Here is a 20,902-nt window from a genome sequence, read left to right as displayed (position 1 = left end):
AACAACAAAATTAAGATTGGAACGAAAGAGAAATTATGTGCGGTGGGTGTATTGGAAATTATGAGAAACCGAACAACAATAAAATGATATACGAAACGCTACAATCTCTCTTTCCACACGGGCGGTCTTCCTCGCCTCTCCGTCAGATGTCTCTCTCAACGCGGAGAGAGATGGACGGATTGTTTTGCGAAAAGGACGAGCGCGGAACGTTTGAAATCAGAGAGCATGCAGAATTTGGAGATTTAGAGAAAGGCGTCCGCAAAGGACCACGTTGGTTAGAGGTAAGAGACGCAGGCACCGACACCTGCACACTTTTAAAGAGCAGAGAGACCGCTGGGGAACCTCTTAATGTGTGTTTAGGCATATGTTGATTGATTATATTATGTCAGTAGATTTGATTTTTGGCGTCGTGTTCAAAAAAATGAAAAGGGATTACACTCTCATTCAATGAGCCTCAAACGAGGTGAGAAATTTCGAAGATCAGAGGAGTTCGTGACGTTGACGGAAATACAAAACCCAAAACGACAACGTTCGGTCATCTGAAGAGCTCAGCCAGTTGGAAAGGAATTGAAAGAAGAAGAAAAAATGTTTCTGGTCCCATTGTCGTTGGTTAATCGGTGTGCAAGATGTGGGAGGAAAAAGTGACTCATTTGGGGAAGTCCTTACTCAGTATTCTAGAAATTAAAATGTTTCGATTGGGTCGTGGAAGACTATTCAGACAGCTGACCATCGACCGAATCACTTTCCAACGTTTACACAGAAACCACAATCTTCTCTTTGATCGTTCATCTGTCTAGAAGTGACGTGGCACCTCACACACAATAAACTACCGTACCACCTACTACTACTGTCAATAGATACACATAAAATTCGATCAACATTTTTTCTTTTCGCTCCTTCTTTTCCTTTTAACGGCGCCCTGCACCAGGGACATGATACCTGTAGGAGACATTCATATAGGGTAAATAAGACACAATCTAGTACCCAAAGGCGAGAAAAACATTGGGGACTAGATTTTCCGGATGTCCTAAAAATTCAAGATTTTCTGTAATTCGTCTAGAAATCTTAATCCCAACAATATATCGTGTTTTGTACCTGAACATATTTTGAACGTTCTCTCGGAAATTCCCGTTTGGATTATTCAAATTAGTTTCAAAAATATTCTGTAAATTCTATGAATTCTATAAATTCTACACTTGAGAGGAATTTGAATAATTCGAGTATTCCAAAAATTTCCGAATTGACGCTTTTTTTCAGAATGAACTATCACATGCAAAAACTAAGCATGCAAACGAAATTCTGAACATTAAAAAAATTCAGAGAAGATTCTCAGAAGACGTCACAATGAGATGTACGTCAATAATAGAATGAGAGAGAGAGAATAAAAAAAATGAATGTGCGTATTTTTTCAGAGTGTGTCAGTGTATATGGCAGATTAAACCGACGAAGAACACACGTCAGAAAAGAGCCAAAGATAATAGGCATTCATTTTCAGAAGAGCAGCTGAAATTCTGGTGATTTTTTGGGCTCCACAAGGCCGAATCAAGGTCGCGGATCGAATTTCAATTTTCTGTGGAATTTAATTATTTGAGAGTGGGGGTGGGTGCACTTTCCATCTGACCTTAGAAGGGCATTGGATTCTCCAATGATGACCTAGAATCCTTTATCTTGGATTTCTAGTCCATCACTGGCCATGAATCTCTTTGATAACCTTCTCAATTTAAATGTTAACACGTTTTCGAGAAACACACAACCCGTTCCTATCACCTCATTACATATCATAAGGAGAGATAAGATGAGTGAGTCTACTTCAAAATAGAAGACGTCGTTCGAATTGGAACGTCATATAATATGAAATAAACAATTTTAGGGATAACCTGGAAAAAAAAATATTATGATGACTGGTTACCAGAACGCCTACACCGCTAGACAAAAACTACATTTTCCCGTGGATTGTAGTTTTTGAATGGAATTTGAAAATTTTTTGACTCATAAAAAAAGACTAGGCCTAATCCCTAAAGCGATCTTTGCATAGGGATTCCGAGGGTGTGATAAGTTCTGAAGAAAATTTTGGAAGTTTTTTGTAAGAACATTTAAGAAAAACAACTTGTTTTTCTGAGAAATTCCTTTGAACGATTCCTAAAACTTAAAATGTCGATTTTTGAAAGTAATTTTGGAATTTTCATGAAAACCAGAGATTCCATAATTATCTGTTCCTAAAAGTTCATGACCCCAAATTTCAGAAAATGATCACACTTCAACTTTTTCCGAATAATATAGATTTCGAGACTACCACAACTTTGGGCAGCTGGAAATCTGGAATTCTTTGAAACCAAAATCGAAATCGTAATCTGCGAAAACTTCAAAACTTCAAAATTCCAAACATTCCTTTTTTATTCTTCTACATCAAGTTTATAAACTGTTTCGATTAACTTTACACACGCCAGTGCCTAGCACCTATCCCATATATTTCTCACTTTTCACTTCTCTTCTCTTTTCTTCTTTTTTCTCCTTTTTCCTCCTTTTTTTCCTAACAACAGGAGAAAACCTACTCTCCACGTGAAAACCATCACAAAGAATGTATCTAAACACTCCGCCATCCACTACAGTATCTATGGGAAAAGTGTGAAAAACCAAAATAAAAAAGTAGGTGCGCGATGCACCCAACTAATACCGACACTGTCCATCAATGAGAGACTGTAGCAATCGGAGAGAGATTAGAGAAGCAGAGAGTAGATAGATTTTGCAAAAATACCCCCTGGCGTCATTTTTGGACAGTACCAGGGGATCCGTATTTTGATCAAAGTAGCCACTAGACACATGGGACGAAAAACTAGAGGAACGATAAAATTCGTCGGTAGAGTTTTTATGGAAAATTGACATCACTATTTTTGTTGGAGAGAGATAGAATAGAAAGTGTCAAGAGATATTGTGAGAAAATATACGGAATAAGGAAGGCATCCTCCAGTGGTGTGATTATTCATGACATGGCAAGTGTAGAGAATCAAGAGAGAGAATCGTAGTTTCGATTCGAGAAACTTGAGTAAAGTTCAAAATTCAATGATTTAAACAAGGCCTAGAAGTTTCTAACTGTTAGGTGGATGTTGAGGTGGAAAGTACAGTACCGGCGAACAATTTCTTAATAGCCAACTTTGCATTTTGAAAAATATTGTGGAGATTTCATTTGATGATGTGACTGAAAACTTTCAGGCCTACTAAACAAAAATCGAGCTTTTACTTTGCGGATGACATATTTTTGTATAAATTCATCCAACTTACCTAGGACCCAAGTTTCCAGAAATCGCTCTGAAATGAGAGTCGGGACAGTGGGTTATTTCATTGGAATAAATTTGTTTGAAAAAATTAGTCAACTATAAAATTAAAGCTATATTTTTGATTGAGTAGAAATAAAGATTTTCAGTCTTATCCGATAAAATCTACAAACATCCAAAGTTGACCAGTTCCAACTAAAATAGTTAGAATTTCTGGTACTGTAGATATTTCTCAAAACATCGAAAAATAATTTTGAATGATTTACAAACTCACAGGTATTCCATTTTCCAACTAAGCCAAATATTGTACCTTGTCCTCAACCCCATTCTACTATATATCCCCAAAATCCCATAACCAGTTAGCCAGAAAAATGTTCAATCTTGGCAAATCTGTGTCACCTGCCAACGATTACTCAGATCGCATATTCTATTTTTAGGACCAGGTCAAATTCTAAGTCTCGATCTGGATCCACCATATGATCATGTATACTATATTTTCCAATAACACTGTTCTCTGATATTTTCTTCCCCCAATCTAGACAAAACATAAATATCTTCTTTTCTGGGGGATTCCCTCTCTTAAATGTTCACAGTTCTTTCGATTTGTGACAGTTTGAACTTGTGTCAACGACATCTGATCAGTGCCTAACAAGGGAAGTGTTTTCAGACAGTGGTTGGGAATTTGTTCAAACTTTGGTCATTGGTACTTTTGGACACGCTGATCACAGCGCTGCTTTTATTTTTTGCCCCTTGCCCCTCACAAAAAAGTTATGGGCTCTGAAAGTGATTTCAGTGCTAATTTCTCACTTTTGGAGTGAATTTTTGGAGGGGTTAATAACAGTTGTTCGGAGTTTGTCAAATGTAAATCGTACTTTTGAAGGTTTCTCTACAATATGAGAAAATAGCCTCATTTTTCAAAAAAAAAAATTTTTTTGAAAAAAAGTCGCCATGGGGTACCCCCTTTGGAAATTTTCACAATTTTTTGAAAAATTTTCAAATGTGCTAAAATGATTTCTAAACGTAAAGAACCGATAAAATTAGTCTTTTCATGAAATTTGGTATTTTGAATATTTCTGGAAATCACAAATATGTGCTTTCTTTCAAAACTTTAATGGATCGTAGGCCTGCGGTAATCACCCAGTAGCACTCAAATCTTGTAAAAACATAGGTTTACATAATTTCTGACTAATTTATTACTGTTCCGCATCCAAACTGAGCAAATCTGGGTGGTTCTGACTAACGATTTGATTAAGGATGGTTTTCCAGCAGTTCTTCAAGAAAATTTCAAAATGATTTCTTGGGTTTTTTTTGAAACAAGTCAAAAACATTTTTTTTTTCAAAATTAATAAAATTCTGAATGGAATTTTTTTTTAAAGGTTTTGACACACTTTGAGATTTCCAGCAAGATCAGAAAAAAAAGCAGAAAACAAATCGGGAAAAGAGGGATCGAACTAACCCCTGTCAGTTACCACCACCCCTCTTCACCACTACACCACACTCGCTGTTCCTCACTGCTTTCACAATTTGTATAAGAAAGGGGGAGATCGCGCTCACGCTTTTAATGCTTTAACAGAGGTGAAATTTCAGACGCGTTTTTTCAGCTTCTATGTACCGAGGGGCCCGAAAAAAGTCGTCTCGTTATTGACCATGTCCGAAAGTATATGTGTACCAATTTTCAAGAAATTCTCAACCACTGTCTGAAAACACTTCCCTTGTAAGTACCCCGTCTGTTTATGATCTTGTTGTGTCGGAAATTACTGAAAATCGTCGAGAATCATCCGTATGTTTTCGAAACTTTTTTTCCAATTGTTTTCTGATCACTGTAACTTTGACATGACGAACTATTTTTGAGTGAAATCATAGAATATTGAGTAATCGTTGGGACCTCAGGTGGGATCGTATGGTAAAGGAAACTAGGGGCTAAATTTATGACGTCTAGACAAAACTGGCTGACTGAAAATGACCATGGATTCAGAATTCGGAAGTTTTGAATTTAATTTGGAATTAATTTCGAAATTTCAGACTACAAAACATCTCTTTAGACTACAAAAAAGTTGTTCACCAAAACCAACCTTTGCTCTTTGTTACTATCCGAATAGCACACAAACTTGCTCCAAAAAGTTTACAAGCATGTTTGTTAGCATTTTCAATAGTAAACAACTCAGTAAATAGAACTGACTTTTAAAACAGAAAGCATAACCCGAAACGAAATCGGTTTGCAACAAAAATAGTCGAGCGAGAACCTGCACGTAGTAACCTAAACGGAAAAGAGCATTGTGTTGCTCTCCGTTGCTCAAACAATACGCGGAAGACTAAAGGAAAAGCTGAACAGAGTTCGAAGGTTGTGTGCAAATTATATGTATGTATGTACAAGAAACTGGATTCATAGTAGAATCTATACCCTATCTTACTAGGAAAACTTAATGAAAAGGAATCATTCAAACAGTTTTTTGTGGTGCTGTTTTAGAAAATATTGCAAAAAGTCATGTTTCTTTTATGATTGTACGTCTGGTGCCGAAGCTCTCAAAAGTAATGAATGATAGCCTCGTTTTTTAGAGGGACTAGAAAACCAAATTTGGAGTCGGGCCATCCGTACGTGATAGTGTGCGTCTGATATGGTTTAAAAAAGCCATGGCATCGCGAACGGGCACCCGAAAGAAAGTGCTTTCCATTGCATTTGCTTGTCACGAAATTTGGCTGTGTGTCAAAATTGAAATTGAGGTTCTCCTTCCACGACGCCGTGAAACACATATTTCTATATTTTAAGATTTCAAGGCTTGTAATAAATGGAAAACTAAAAAATCCCATGTCTTCTAAAAAACTGACCGATTAGGTCGTCTGAACCTCATAATACCAAAAACGCCTAGGTAAATATTTGAAGAAAAAACTGATCCTCATAATTTATTCCCTTTATCTAGAATTCGTATAGTTGTACTACTGGTTCGCCCCTTCTAACCATGTAGTGTCTCTATCTGTTCACCCCAGAAAAAAAACAAGAACCCAATTTTTTTTTTTGTCAACTCATTATAAAGAAAACAGCTAACATAGTATAACAAATGAGTGTATAAATACGATAGCGGTGCAAAAAAATAAAATGTCAAAAAATAGAAAAAAAAGAATGAAAAATCGGTTCTTGTGAGTCATGAGAGAGTTGCAAAAATGAGTCACGGATAGAAGATTTTTTGATTGATTGATAAGAATGAGATGTGAGAAAATCTGAATCATTGTGATTGATGAAAAAGTGTTCACTAGAATAGAGGGGGTCGATGGTCAAGAGATCATCGAGTGGTGTCTTAGCATTAGGAATATGACCTGGAAATCTAAAATTATGAATTTTTTTCAGGGAACGGGGCATAATTTTGAAAAAAAAACCCTGCTCTGTTGCATGATGACAGCTCAAAATTTAAAGATCACATAAAGTTCTGGGCTCTGAAAAAAAAACTATTCTAGAAATTATAGGCCAACATATTTCAAGAGTCCTGAACTTCCTAATACTGGATTTCTAGTTCATTTTTCTCGAAAACAGAGTAGTACACTATATCTTCTGTTTCTGCGTAAATAAGGCGCATCTGGAAGACAAGAAGGAAGAAGAAGGAGAAGAAGAAAAAAGCGTCGTCCAGAAATTTATATAGTGTCCGTCCGTCCGTCTGATGGACGGACGGCGCCTTGGTTGAAAGCGAAAAAAGAAGAAAAAAATGGAATTGGAAAACAAAAGGGTGCAAGCTGTATAAATGTGGGGTCGGAGAAGATGATGTGGGAGGAAGAAGAAACTGGAAATTTAGATTGAAAATATCGTAGAAACGTTCTTTTCAAGGGGAAACGCCCGAGTTGGGAATTCAGAAATTATAGATTCCGATACTTTATATAAATTTTTCCTATTCAAACAAACCCAAAAAAAAATTTAAGACCACCCCGACGAATTTTTTGCTTTTATCAGTTTTATTTGTTGATTCTGACCAGATGACCGAACCCGTTTTTCTTATTCTTTTCTTTTTTTTCAAAGTTCAACTTTTTATTTCCTTTTTGGCAAAACGGTCGGCAAACTGAGACATTAAACTGACTATGGGTCTCGAACTGAACAATTCAAATATTGAAAACTTTTATCGTTTTCAAAAAAAGTTTTTTTGTTTGTGTTATTAGAATGGAGATTGTGTTACAGAAGAGGAGAATGGAACATATGTATCAAGTGTCATTAGAGGGTGGTTGATGACGTAGAAGGGTGAATCCGAATCACTTGAATTCGAGAATTCCATAAGATGGAATTTCTGGAAATCTGCGATCTTTTCCAGGTGTCTCCAGAAGTCTTTACTCAGATCTCCGACATATTACCTACAGTATCCCATCTTCCAATTTTTGATCACTTCACTTTACTTCCGTTCTCCTTTAAGAAAATCCAATTTCCAGTTGAGAACTCTGACCATCAGCTTTTAGAGAGGACCATCCTATTCAGGTATTCTCTGTTTTTCTTTAAATCTTTCATTTCCTTCTTTTTTCAGTTTGTTAAGTTCTTCTTCTTTTCCATCTTCTTCTACTTCTTATATCTTCTTCTACTTTCTTATAGGATTCCACATTTTTGAAAAACACAAACAAAAAGGCTTTTCCTCCTATTTTACCCATCTCGCAACACACAAAACAACACAAACTAATTTGGTTTACCCTTTTCAGTTTCTTCTTTTTCATTACAAATTCATTCCGACGCTGTCGTCGTCCGAAAAAGAATTCGAAGAAGAAGAAGCTTCAGAAGAGGGGTAGTACCCATAAATTGGTACTAGAATAATGGTATTGCGAAATGGGCATCCCAGAAATTTGCAAAAAAAGAAGAAGAACCGGAGCACTACTACTGAGAAGGAAGAAGGCAGAAAAAAGACAAAAGAGATAGGATATACGGACGTAATCGAGACGAATTCAATTGACATTTCAATTGGTTTTCTATTGCTCTAAAAATGGGAGAAAAACGATGAGCGATGTAGATGAGGATGGGAGGAAGAGGAGGAGGATAAGATGATGAGGACCAGTTTGCAGAACTGGTCAAGAGAACAATTTGTGTTTTGAGGTACGAAGGGATCTGGAAATTTTGAATCTCGGGTTAGACGGGACAGGATACTCTTACACAAAGTTTTCAGTTTGTTTCGAAGGTTTCTTAAAAACATACCGTACTAGGAACCCAATCTAAGCTCAATTCTTGCGAATAATCCAGAAGATATCATAAGTTTGTCAACAGATAACGTGTTTTCCGTAAAATTACCAACATTTTACCAATTGACACATTTCTGATATCTTTCGAAGGAACCGAGATAATTGAGTTCAAAGTGCACATATAGGGTGGGCTGCGATTAGAGTATTCAAGGAAAGTATAGCAAAGCCTTGAAAAAGTCTAGCGATTTCGAAATTTTTTAGAAAATTCAGAATTTCACAAAAATAGAATTTATTCATATTTTCTAGGATTCTCCGAACATCCTAGAAATTAACAAGTTCACAAGTTCCAGAAATTTCCAAAATTCAGGAAGTTTCAAAAATTCAAAAACTCGAAAGTTCAGAAATTCAGAAATTCAGAAGTTCAGAAATTCAGAAATTCTCAAATTCAGTATTTCGAGAAATTTCAAAAATCCGAAAATTTCGAACATTCGAAAATACAGAATTCGGAAATTCCAGAAGTTCAAAAAATTTAGAATTCAAAAATTCAAAAAAGTTATAGAAATTTTTTGATTTCAGCTTTTTCGGAACTTTCAACAAAAAAAATCAGATTTTTTCTGGTTTGTTAAGCTAAAAATCTTTTTTTTTCTTTGAAAAAAATCTTGTTGAAATTAGCCGTTTGGATTTCTGTAAAGTCTCAGGACCTATAGAAATGTCAAATCACTTATGAATTTTTCTTTCAAAAACATTTTTCAAACTCAGATCCCTAAACCTAAAAATTAAAAGATCAAAACTTCTGACTAATCACGAAACCGTTACTCGAAAGATTAAAAGTAAGCCGACAGACTGAAAAGTATCAAAAGATTCGTGTTCTAATTTGAAGTGACAAGTTTTGTGTTCTTCTTGTCTATTGAAAGAAAAAAATACAACATGTACAGAAAGGGAAATAACAGGAAAAAACAACGAGAAACCAAACAGAAATCAGAAAAAAGCTCTAGAAAAAGAAAAACATTTTGAGTCATCGGAAGTTTTGGAGGGAATTTGTAATAAAATTAGAAAATGTGCTCCACTGATAAAATTTCTGAAATCTTCAAAAATTTTAACTAACTCTTGTGGAGTTTCATGATTTATACCAAGTCTCAAATCAAATATTATTAAATAAATTTTGATGATCATCTCATATTTTTGGATCCCAAAGACCAATGTAATTGGGATACATGTAATCCACGTGGGCGCTCAGGGAATCCTGGAATGTTTACATTGGTTTTGCACACACCAGATATCCTTCATAAACACATTTAATGGAAGAATGTTTGCAGGAAATCCAAAACTCAAAACTCAGGAACCATCCAAGTTTTTTGAGATCCCAGGACTTTGAGATTATATTTCTAGGTGTGACGGATTCTAAAAGTCAAATATAGAAATTTGTTCCTTGAATTCAGAATTCAGAATTCAAAATCCGAAGATAGAATTTCTTCCAAGAAGTCCCACACACCCTCCGGCACCCCTAAATTTTATTCTGGAGCCCCCGAAAAAACAATGACGTCATCTGATGACGGAGGACACAAGTCTTAATGACATTAGATACGTGGTGTTAAAACATACAGATTTATGGAAAAAGAGTTGCAAAATTCGGAGGGAAAAATTGGTCAAAATCTACGTAACACGACCAAAAACTCGTTTCAGTGGTGCTGCTTTTGCATTTTGACCTTCTTTTTTTCTTTTTTCGAGAAGAAATTTCACGGAAAACTGATAAGAAGCTGCAGCCGATGAAGAGTTATCACCACTACACACGTTTACCGGAAGATATGAAAATGACGAAATCAGTGTTTTTTTTGTAAATTCAGCAAAGAACAAGAAAGACAATCGGGGAACTGATTAGATTTTGGTGAAATTTACTAATATTAAGTTACATTCCTTTTTTTTTAATTTTTTACAAGTTCTCAAAACACATTAACCAAAAAATTAAGCTCAATTCGTGTTCAAGATAGGTTCTTCTAATGTAAAAGTTTTCGAATACTAACATTTAGCCCCTGGGATGCTTTTTTTTCGGAATTAGAGCTTTGTGGAATAGGGTAGTACAAGACGCACGCAAAAAGTTTCCTTGTGGCTCTCGTGCGGATTCACTTGGGTTCGAGGGGTCAGAAAAAGCGCCCCAGCAAACTCGTAGGCCAGAAGAAATTTAATAATTTTAAAATGAACGCGGGTTTGAACTAGATCATGATCTATTTCTTATAAATCAACGGGTTGCAACGCGCGTATTCTCGCTCATTGTTTAAAACTGTGATACTCAGCCAGCGAAGTTCGGCAGCGAATTGAGAATTTTTGAAAAATTTACTGGGGCGCGCTTTCTGACCCCCTCGCTTGAACCCAAGTGCGGATTACCTTAATTTTTTTTTGCGTTTTCGAAATCTGCTTGTCAGGTTTTTATCAATTCTTTGAGTTTTTGTGATGGGATATTTCCGAATTTCCAAAGTCGGAATACTTATGAGTTCCCAAGTTCCGAAATTTGGAAACTCAGAATTTCCGACATTCTGGAAAATTCCGAAAAAAAGTCCAAACATCCCTGATTTAGCTCTATGATCTTTCGATTTCTTCTGGAAAGTTCAAAACGACCGCTGTGAGAAAATCCACAAAAAATGATTCTTTGATCTAAAAATTGATTTCTGAAAAACCTAATGAAAAAGTGAGAAAGCCAATAATGAGGTTGAGTAGCTAAAAAGAAACAAAAAAAGACACACTGACAAGGAAATTAGATGAGTCTTCTGCTTCCCCCGCCGAATGAGCGTCACACAATTACAAAGAACTTTTTGTGAGCTTTTGTTCTTGGAAAATTAGAAGAAAAAAGAGAATTAAGTATATTTTCTGTCTAGACTAGATGTTTACTATTTTAACAAGGGGTCAGGAACTATCTGTGGTACACAAGTTTACAAAAATTTTTCAGGTGAACTCAAATGACAGAAATCAGAAATAAAGAGAAAAATGATTGTTTCCGATCTACAAAAGATCATAAACATGTGTATTTTTGCAGTATGACCAAATGGGATTCCCCAAATTAGCAAACAGGTTAGAATTACTAAAAAACATGACCATGCGGAAACTCCAAAAAAAACAAGAAGAGGGTTTGGAAAATTTTCGGAATCAAAAGATCAACATGAAAACTGGGATAGAATTTTTGAAAAAATCCCTTAAAATTATTTCGAAATATTTGAGAATTTCAGAGTTTTAAAAGATATTTTCAACAAATCCATGGGCGTTCGAAATTTCGAAATTGTGAAAAACACATCTCAGCTCAGTTCAAGACTTTATTCGAACAATTGGCCATAGTACAAAACGAGAAAAAAAACGAAAATACCTGACCGGAAACGTATATACAACTACATAGTATAGCTCAAAAATAAAACATTTATGTGCCAACTGGTCTAAAGTTTTGAGAAGTTGAACAGAAAAGCTGGTCTTATAGTTGATTGAATCTGGTCATCTACCGTAAAAACTGTATTAGAAGGAACCCTCTAATAGAAGGGCCCTTTTAATAGGAGGACCTTCCGAGAAGGGCTTGAAAAAATTTAAAGACTCCTGTAATAGAAGGGTCGCCTCAAAATGGGTCATTTGAAATTAAAAGTTTCCGTCGTTTTCAGTGAAAATTATTCCAAAAATTGCAAAATTTCATAGATTCCTCTAATTCAAGGTTCCCTGCAATAGAAATGTTCGGTTTTCCATGAAATTACTGTCCCTTGTACTTGGAAAGATCAAAAAATGGAATAAAATAGTTAAGCGAAATGAAAAGAATTTTTTGGAAAAAATGAAAAAACGAACTTCTCGAAACGAAAAAGAGCCATAGGAACATGAATATGGAGTTTTTTTTTCGGGAAGAAGACAAGATGAAAAGTTAATGTGGAAAAGAAAACGAAAGAATAACGAAAAGAAACATTTGGCAAGAGGAAAGAATGAGGGATATATCTCTATATCAGATTACTAAAAATTGGGCTTTCTCATTTGAAAAAGTTATGGTACCAATCTGAACAAATCATCTCTGGAAATTCTAATTACGTTTTGAATTGAAAATATTAAAGATCAAACTCGAATTAATTACAAAATGTTGCTAATTTCGAAAGTCTTAAAACGGTATATTTCCGTTTTCCCTCTCCCCATCTCCTCTTTCTCTTTCCATTTCCGATACTTTTTTGCAATCCTTCCTATCCATAAATGTGCAAATATTGACACAGAAAAGCTCATTCCACCGGAAAAGGGAACACGTAAAGTCTCTCCCCTAAACTATTTTCTAGATTTGCGTCTCTACGTGCGTCAGATATTAGGAGAGAGAGGGCAACACAGAAGGATTTTGCATGCTTTTTTTGCATTTGTGTATTTAGAAAGAAGATTCAAGACACACTCACGTGCGACAAAACGATCCCCCCTATGAGTCAAACTATTGGAACATTATTTATGGGAGGTAGAGGAAGGAAAACTTTTTTTTTCAAAACAGGTGTGGAGATGTAAATATTTTCCGGAAGTTTCGGAAACGAGTTCTGGAAAACGGCAGAATGTTTAAAAATGGGACCCTAAATGTTACTACCCTCCCCCGCCCATTGTTAAGGTACAGTCGTTGCTGGAGGACCAGCAACGACAAGGAAGGAGCGAGCGAAGGGGGAGGAGGATGATGATACATGGAACTGTTTTAATTGTATACGTTTAATGAATAAATCGATTTGTACAAATTAGGACTAATTCAGCTTTTCAGATTTTAGGATTTTGAGATACACGACGGTTGAAACAGGGATGTCTGAAACGGAATTCAAAATTCCGGACCAGAATATTTCCAAGGCTCTTTTTCAGAATCAAATTCCGATCAAAATGTTTCCAATTTTTTTCAGAATTTTGTGATTGGACATTTTGAAATTTCGAAACTAGAAATTTTTGGCATTCTCAAAAAATTCAAAAAATCCATTCTGAACATCTATAGAGTTGAAACTTTTAAAAAGATACAATTATTTAAAAAACTGTCAGAATATCTTGACCTTATAAATTTGAATCTAATATCTGAATGATTCTTGAGCCGTGACACAACATAATCAGAACCTGAATCTAATCTGAATCTGTAAACGCTCCAAAACTTTCAATTGTGAATTGTAGTGCATAAAAGAGTTTTTTTCATAATTAGGCTTACAGGAGAGTGGGGTGAGGGTTGTATGAACTTCTGATATTTGAAGATTTCAAGCATCAAAGGAGCAACGGGAAAGAATAAATGATACTATTCTGTATTGTAAATTAAAGGATTCTAGTGAAATTTTATGATACTGATCGTCATTTCGAAAAATAATCTCGCAGTCGTGCTCAGAGATTCTGGAGCACGACTGAGCTTTCTTCTGGTAGAAGGCTTAAATTGAAAAATTCGGATGAAAATGAACCTTTGAAAATGGAGCAGCGAAAAAAAATCCCAACTACAATTCCTCGATAACTTTTGCATTTTATACTTGTTTTCCTTTTCTGGAGTATACTTTTGTTTTTGTTTACCCCACAAAAATCCTTCTACAGTTTTCCATCCGCTTGCTTCTTCTTAGCTACAATGTGCTACCAAAACAGTAGCCAACACGGCTTGTCTTTCTTCAGACTTTGTACTGTTTTCTGAATAATCATGTCTTGAAAGTTCTAGACGATGCTTTTGAATTCTGTAGACTACACTGTGCTTCTACAGTAATCCAATTAATTCTTCTAACTTTGCAATCATCATCACAAGTGTTACATAACTCCATGAAACCGGAGAAAATCTGCGTTTCTGACTATCTTTGACCTCTAGAACCTTCCAGAACAAACAATTCTTATCAACTTCTCTCCCACTCATGACCCCGCAAAATAGAATGTTCCAATGATCGGTCGGAAGACTCCAGATGGCACACTTTTCCCACAAAAACACATACATAAATTTACAACATTTTTCGTCAAAAACCGCTATATTTCTTTGGCGCCTTGTTTCTTATCAGTTCTTTTTTTCATGGCTTGACGCCAAGTGATTGAGCACAAAATCACATGTGTGCCTTACAGAGTCTAGCGGTCAAGTTGGAAATGGTGATTCCCCAAAAAAAAAATCAGATGACAATATGACAATAATTGTGCTTAAAACCCGATTACAAAAAGTATGCCATTAGAGAACAATTGGTCAAGTCGAAAAATCGAAAAAAACGAGATCGGAAGTTGAGTCACGTCGGTTTTTTTCACAAACAGATCAAGAGTGAAATACGAAAAAAAAAAGAAAAGAACAGGTGTTATGCGTGTGTATTTTGTTTGTAGAAAGGGTTCGGCAAGAGTGCAAGATTCGGTAAAATGACGTGAATAAATGTGATGAAAGGCTCTTGTGGGTTAGTCCTTCTTAGCTTCGTTTTTTACCATTTTCTTTCCCCGGTTACCATCACTCCTTATTTCTTCAAATCCTTCGAATAAGCGAAATATATACCGTCAAACCTCTGATAGAACGACACCCGGATAGTCCACTTTGAGCCTATATATCTCATTTTCTGTGAAAGATATCAAAAAGTGGTTAACTAGTAAAATGTTGCTGATATCCTGATAAACATTTTACTACTTAACCACTTTTTGATATCTTTCAAAAGAAGTGAGATATATAGGCTCAAAGTGGACGATCCGGGTGTCGTTCTATTAGAGGTTTTACGGTATGCTCATGAATTCACGGTGGTCTGGTTACTGTAGATAAGCGGTTACTGTAGATGGTTAGAGAGGGGATGGAAAAAATAGATTTTCAGATCTTTTATGGTGATTTTGGTGTTTTCTCCTGTAATTTTTTAAGTTTCAAAAATTTTACGAATCTGAGAACCTGCGGTATTAGAAATTTAATCCAGCTGACAAATTACGAACAAAGACAATGACTACAATTTTTAAAAAAGAGGATAAGATTTTTAGTATTTGGAGAGAAGTATGAAACTTGCTGAACTTCACTGATGTCATTACAGATCCACTGATTTTGGATATACGAGTGATCAAAAATTTCGAAAACTATTCCAAATTTTCAAATTTCATATTATCATTAGAAAAAACTTGGGATCAGGGACAGAGGGAAAAACTAAGGACCCTCAAATTTTAGATACAAAAATTAGAAACTGCAAACCCAACTTTTCCAGTTCTCCCAACGTTTTTCCCCCATTTCCTTTCTTTACCAAAAAACTGAAATTCTTCTGAATTTTTCGAATTTGTTTCAAATAGGAAAATTCCACGGTCCACACGGCCGGACCCTGAAAGTCTTTTTTTTTTTGGAAAATCGTGAAATTTCAGAAACAGTACATGTTCAGTTATTAGAAAACAGTCGTATTGGGGTTTTTATTTTGCTCCATCTCAATTTTGCTATTTCCAGCACAACTTTCTCAAATAACCTTCCAAAATGTTCTTATTTTTAGAGCATTCTACAAAAAAATCACCAAAAATCTCCATCAACACGTTTTTTTCCATATTTGAACTCTTGAATGTTTGCCTTCAATTCCTGATTATTCCAGCTGTTTCTAGCCATTCTTGACGCAAGTCTTAGGGCGTAAACATGACACTAAAAGTCTTTAAATTGCTGTCAATCATAACCTGTGTCATGAAATTCCAGACATTTTTGTACATGATCTCTGTTTGTTATGCTTTCTAAACGAAAGTTCAAACTCTCCGATTTTTTTTTTATTGTCTCGGGGAGTGTCAACTTTCAAGTTCTTCCAGTTCTTATCAGCTGCTCTTCCAATATTCCTCTCCGGGTTTTCCCATTCCCACATGATCAAATGTCAGGTGGGGATCCCCCTGTGTCAAGGGGTTCAGACGTACTTCTCAACATTTTCTTTACTCTGATAAAGAAAGATAAGAGAGAGCAAGAAGAAACTTTTTATATTTGTTTGCTGTTTCGTTTTTTTTTGGCACTCTCCCAAATGTTTATTACGTTTCTTTGGTGTAATCGTAGAGGTCATGTGGTGATACGGATGGAGGTGAACAACAACGAAGTGATATGAGAAGAAGGAAAATGTTGAACTTTTGAGGAAGGGGAGCAAGATGGATAACTGGCTCAGAAAGAGTTTACAAAACAAAAAACAAAAATGTAGATAGCAGGGTCGGGACTGGCATAGTTGGGACTAAACAGAACATGGCTTAACAGGGATTGATTCGGAAATAATTGGGAAAAAAATCAACATTCTTTTTATGGAGCCTCGTATAATTTTTTAGGACATGACGTAGCCAAGACTACTGTCCACGTGATCATCTTGTCCTAAATTTTCTGAATGGTTTATCCATTGTATTCTCAATTCAGGCTACAGTAAGACGTTTATCTGGAGAAAACAGTGCATAACATTTTCCAGGAAGTTCACAAAGATTCTATATTGCTCCAACTATTCGAGAACTTCAGAGCCGAATGCCAGTACATTTGAAAATTCAACAAAATTTGAAATTTCGGTCAAAGAAAACAATTCGAGCCTCGTATAAGATAACTCAGGGTTCCCACAATACCTTTTTTCCATATTTCAGATTCTAATTTCTAATTTAACTTTCAATGGTAACTTTACTCGATCAGCAGAAGTTACCAACGCAATGTTTAATTTAAAATCAGGGCTGTCTGAAACAAGGCCGCGGCTTTTTGGGTAGGGCAGTTCAGGAATCGGTGTGATTAGGCGACCTAACGGCCCTAGAAGTTTCTGGTTGGCCGAGATTATTTCCGAAAAACGGACTGCTTGGTCTACGCCAAAATACCCACGGTTCAAGCTGCGGCCGCCCACGGCCCTGTTCTTGACAGATTCGCTGAAAATAAGTTGAAAACATTTTCTCTCTTCATCACAAAGACAAAGTTCTCAATGACTCTCCTCTTTTCCAAAGATCCAGGAGCCGGAAGTGAATGAGTCTCCTGTTGAAATACCCCTGTCATCAATTGGTACTTCCCAATTGCTAACTGATCAATTACTTGGTTTTCGATCATCTGGAAATATCTGGAACATCTGATGAAATGTTCACCTGATAGTGACACATTTTGTTTCACCTGATGAGTAAAAAAAGTGGAGTGATGTTTTGATTGGAAGGTTGTTTTGGAAATGGGTTTTCATCTAAAAACAAACTTCTGCAGGACTTTCGAGAAAATTCGAAAAGTTCGAACGGGACTGAAAATGTACGTAAACTGGTAAAATTTGAAACTCTAAAGTTCTAGGGGCACTTTAATCATAACTTTGATTTTAAACTTGATTTTTATAATGAACTCGTCTGGACCACCCTACGACAAATGGGATTCTAAGGTATCTTGGTACCATACCTTCTGATAAAAATTATAAAGTTCCAGCTCGGCGCAAACTCATCCAATCAGACCGATCAGCGAGCCAAAAACATTGTGAACAATTTGTTGTGTGGAAATCAGTGTACTCGAATTTCGGGTATCTTTTTCGATTACTTAAAATTCTTCAGTCGTATTTTTCAGAAAACAACTCACAAACCACTTCATCCATTCAACCACAAAACACAGATTGCACCGACTTCCGCTGAAACAAGTTACCCCAAATATTTTCTCTTTTAAATAAATAATTTGTGACTAATGCTGTTTTTTTTGGCTGAGAAATCCGGTTCACTTGTTAGATACACTTGAAATATGAATTGACAGAAGTTTAGGTATTGTGCCACGTCATCAAGAATCTGTTACATCAAAATAACTATCGTATTTGTTCTGATGGAAGCAAACCTAAACTGTCAATTTTGAACTCAATTATCTCGATTTCTGAAAAATATATGAAACAACTTTTTTCAGCTGATAAATTAATTATCATAATATTGCCAACATTTCATTAGTAGACACGATTTTGAAATCTTTCACAGAAATTTAGATAATTGAGCTCAAACTTGACGGTCTGAGTGACCTACTATCAGAGGAAATACGGTATGAACATCCCCGAAATATCCTTAGCTCGAAAAACGTACTCGTTCAAGTTATAAGGCAGAACATTGCTTTATGGCATCTATAGAATCTACAGTACACACACACACACACACACACTTTGCACGAAATATGCACTTTTAAAAATTCCTTATTTCCTCGCACACCTAAAGCTGACCAAAAATCCAAAAAGTTTCTCTCTTCCAGGTCCTTGAAATTCCTTAGCTATTCAACAAATCAAACTACAGCTTGAGCACACAAATATCATTCCCATTTCCGGTCAATGACGTTTTTTAAAAGTGTCAATTCATTTTGAATTTCGCGCACTTTTTCTCCCCTCACATACGGTCGACTCAATTTCCTGAACACCTGTGTGTCACAAATGAAGCTTGTTGTTTATTTATTTGTTTCGTCTTTCTTCCAAGTGCTCCTCTTGGCGCCCGAGACCCACCAGAGTCCACCAGAGGGTGGAGTCATTCAAAAAAGGAGGTATCCGGATAGTCGGGTAAAGTGTCCAAATTTTATATAAAATGCAAAACATTTCAAGTGAGCGAGTCTCTGTGTGAAGTGTGACAAAAATTTGAATTGTTGAAGAGCAACAAAATGACAATGTGGATGTTTGTGTTCCTTGCTATACCGGTGGTCTCAGCAGAGGTGAGTTTTAGATTTTCGAATTTTAGAGTACTTCGAACATTTTCGTAAAAAATTGCAGAGAAGTTTTTTAGAGTAAAAAGTTTAAAACCAACTTCATTTTCAGAGTTTTTAAATTTTACACTATAACTAGAAATAAATTTGTATCAACTTGTCTCCGTATCTACTGAATTTCCTTAAATAGAAGCCCGAACGGACTGATTTGTGCTTAATCTCGAGTCCTGTGAAAGATATTGAAAAAGTTGTAAATCAAAACGTCGTAAAATGACAAAATGCTTTGAAAGTATGACAAATATTTTGATAGTTTACCACTTTGTGATATCTTTCACAGAAAATTTGATATATGGGCTTAAAGTTGACAGTCGGGCTCTTATTAAAGGAAATAGGGCATGTTCCTGTGCTTATTTTTTGACCAACAGTACCCCTCAAAAACAACTATCTCAAGAAACAAGAAGAATTGCAGCTCTTCCCACTCACGACCGTAAGCCGAGTCCGTCGCCAATGTTGTGGAAGTACTAGCAGCTCGTGCTGTTCATCGTCAAGCTCCTACTGTATCCCCGTGTGTATGGCACAATGTCAATCGGCATGTACCACACCAATTTGTACACAACAATGTGGAAATCAGTGAGTTTTCTATTAAGATTCACTTCGACAACCATTCATTCCCAGGTGCAACCAACAATGCTCTACCATCTCTATTTCTACGGGTCCCTCGTGCTCATCCTGCCAATCCGCATGCTCCTCCGCATGTACCACCCCATCGTGCATCCGTACCTGTGAAACCAACTCTTGCTCATCTCTGTGTGGTATTGTAACAAATTCGTGTACATCCAGATGTAATACTCAATGCCTTCAAATCTGTACGACACCATCTTGCTCCAACACGTGCTCCAACTCCTGTTCAAATGCTTGTTCAAATGGAGGAAGTCAACCAATAGTAATTGTTATCCCGTCAAGTGTAAGAAACTGTCAGAACTCTTGTTCAAATGTGGTTTAAAAACTTTTTCGAGAAAATGGAAATTGGATATTCAGCAATGTTCATCTGCTTGCACAACTACAACATGTCGTCAAACCTGCCAAAACACGTGTCTCGGATCGTGCAACTCTTGCTCGGGAGGAAGTTGTAACAGCAATAACACCAATAATTTAGTTGTTGTGGTAAGATTGCGAAGAGTCGAGACGGGTATAAAAGTACAGTACCGGCTAAAAATGTACAAAAACGTATTTTTCAGTGGATTTTCGGCTATTTTGACCATTTTCAGGAGTTTGGAGCTCAGCGCTCAAGTATCCTATCACTTTGAAAATGTTGGAGAATGTAAGACATACCTAGATGATTTCAAAAAATTCTGTGCAAGCAAGGTTTTCAATCTAATGTTTTTTATCACCCACACTTGGTAGTCGAGTCCCGGACTCCTGAAAATAGTCAAATGGCCAAAAACTGATTGAATAATACGTTTTGTACCCCTTATTGACCGGTACTTTAAATGAAAAAAATGAAGATAAAAAAATACTTTTTGAAACTGTCTTGTTCTGAGTGATCAGACAGAAAATGTGCGGGTTAATGACCCGTCACCCAGGCATTGTTCCGGACCAAATATTTTTTACGTAAATCAAATTTTATCATTTTCAGACCCCTTGTGAACGATCCTGTAACAGTGGCTGCCGTTCCACATGTTCGTCTACATCATCCCTCAGCGTCTGCATTCCCGCATGCCAACAAACCTGTCGATCGACGTGTAATACTGCGAGGACCCTGGTGGTTCCTTGCATGTCTGGAACATCTGGAAGCTCGTGTTCCTGCTCGTCAGGCTACTCAATTTGTGGCTCGCAATGCTGCAGAGTTTAAAATTCGCACTCATTTTCTGCATATTTAAAGGATTTGCTTGTACAAACGAGACACCTTTTCTTTCCCCCAAATGAACATTCCTCCTCTTTCTTCATGCTTCTTTTTTTCATTCTA

At 36.2% G+C, this 20,902-nt stretch overlaps 1 protein-coding gene across 1 annotated transcript; it reads left to right on the top strand.

The window, feature by feature from the left end:
* Positions 1-18,894: 18,894 nt before the first annotated feature.
* CBG02722 lies at positions 18,895-20,788 on the top strand (the record flags this gene model as incomplete). The annotated part of the gene is made up of 5 exons (XM_045242454.1): positions 18,895-18,945; positions 19,406-19,566; positions 19,612-19,930; positions 19,975-20,163; positions 20,573-20,788. 5 exons carry the CDS (start codon positions 18,895-18,897, stop codon positions 20,786-20,788), a joined length of 936 nt encoding a protein of 311 aa, XP_045092222.1.
* Positions 20,789-20,902: the final 114 nt, after the last annotated feature.

The sequence above is a fragment of the Caenorhabditis briggsae genome (genome assembly GCF_000004555.2).
Source record: "Caenorhabditis briggsae complete genome, chrII, whole genome shotgun sequence".
Lineage (NCBI taxonomy): Eukaryota > Metazoa > Nematoda > Chromadorea > Rhabditida > Rhabditidae > Caenorhabditis > Caenorhabditis briggsae.
The sequence above is the reverse complement of the archived record's forward strand: the minus strand, read 5'-3'. Positions and strand labels throughout refer to the sequence as shown.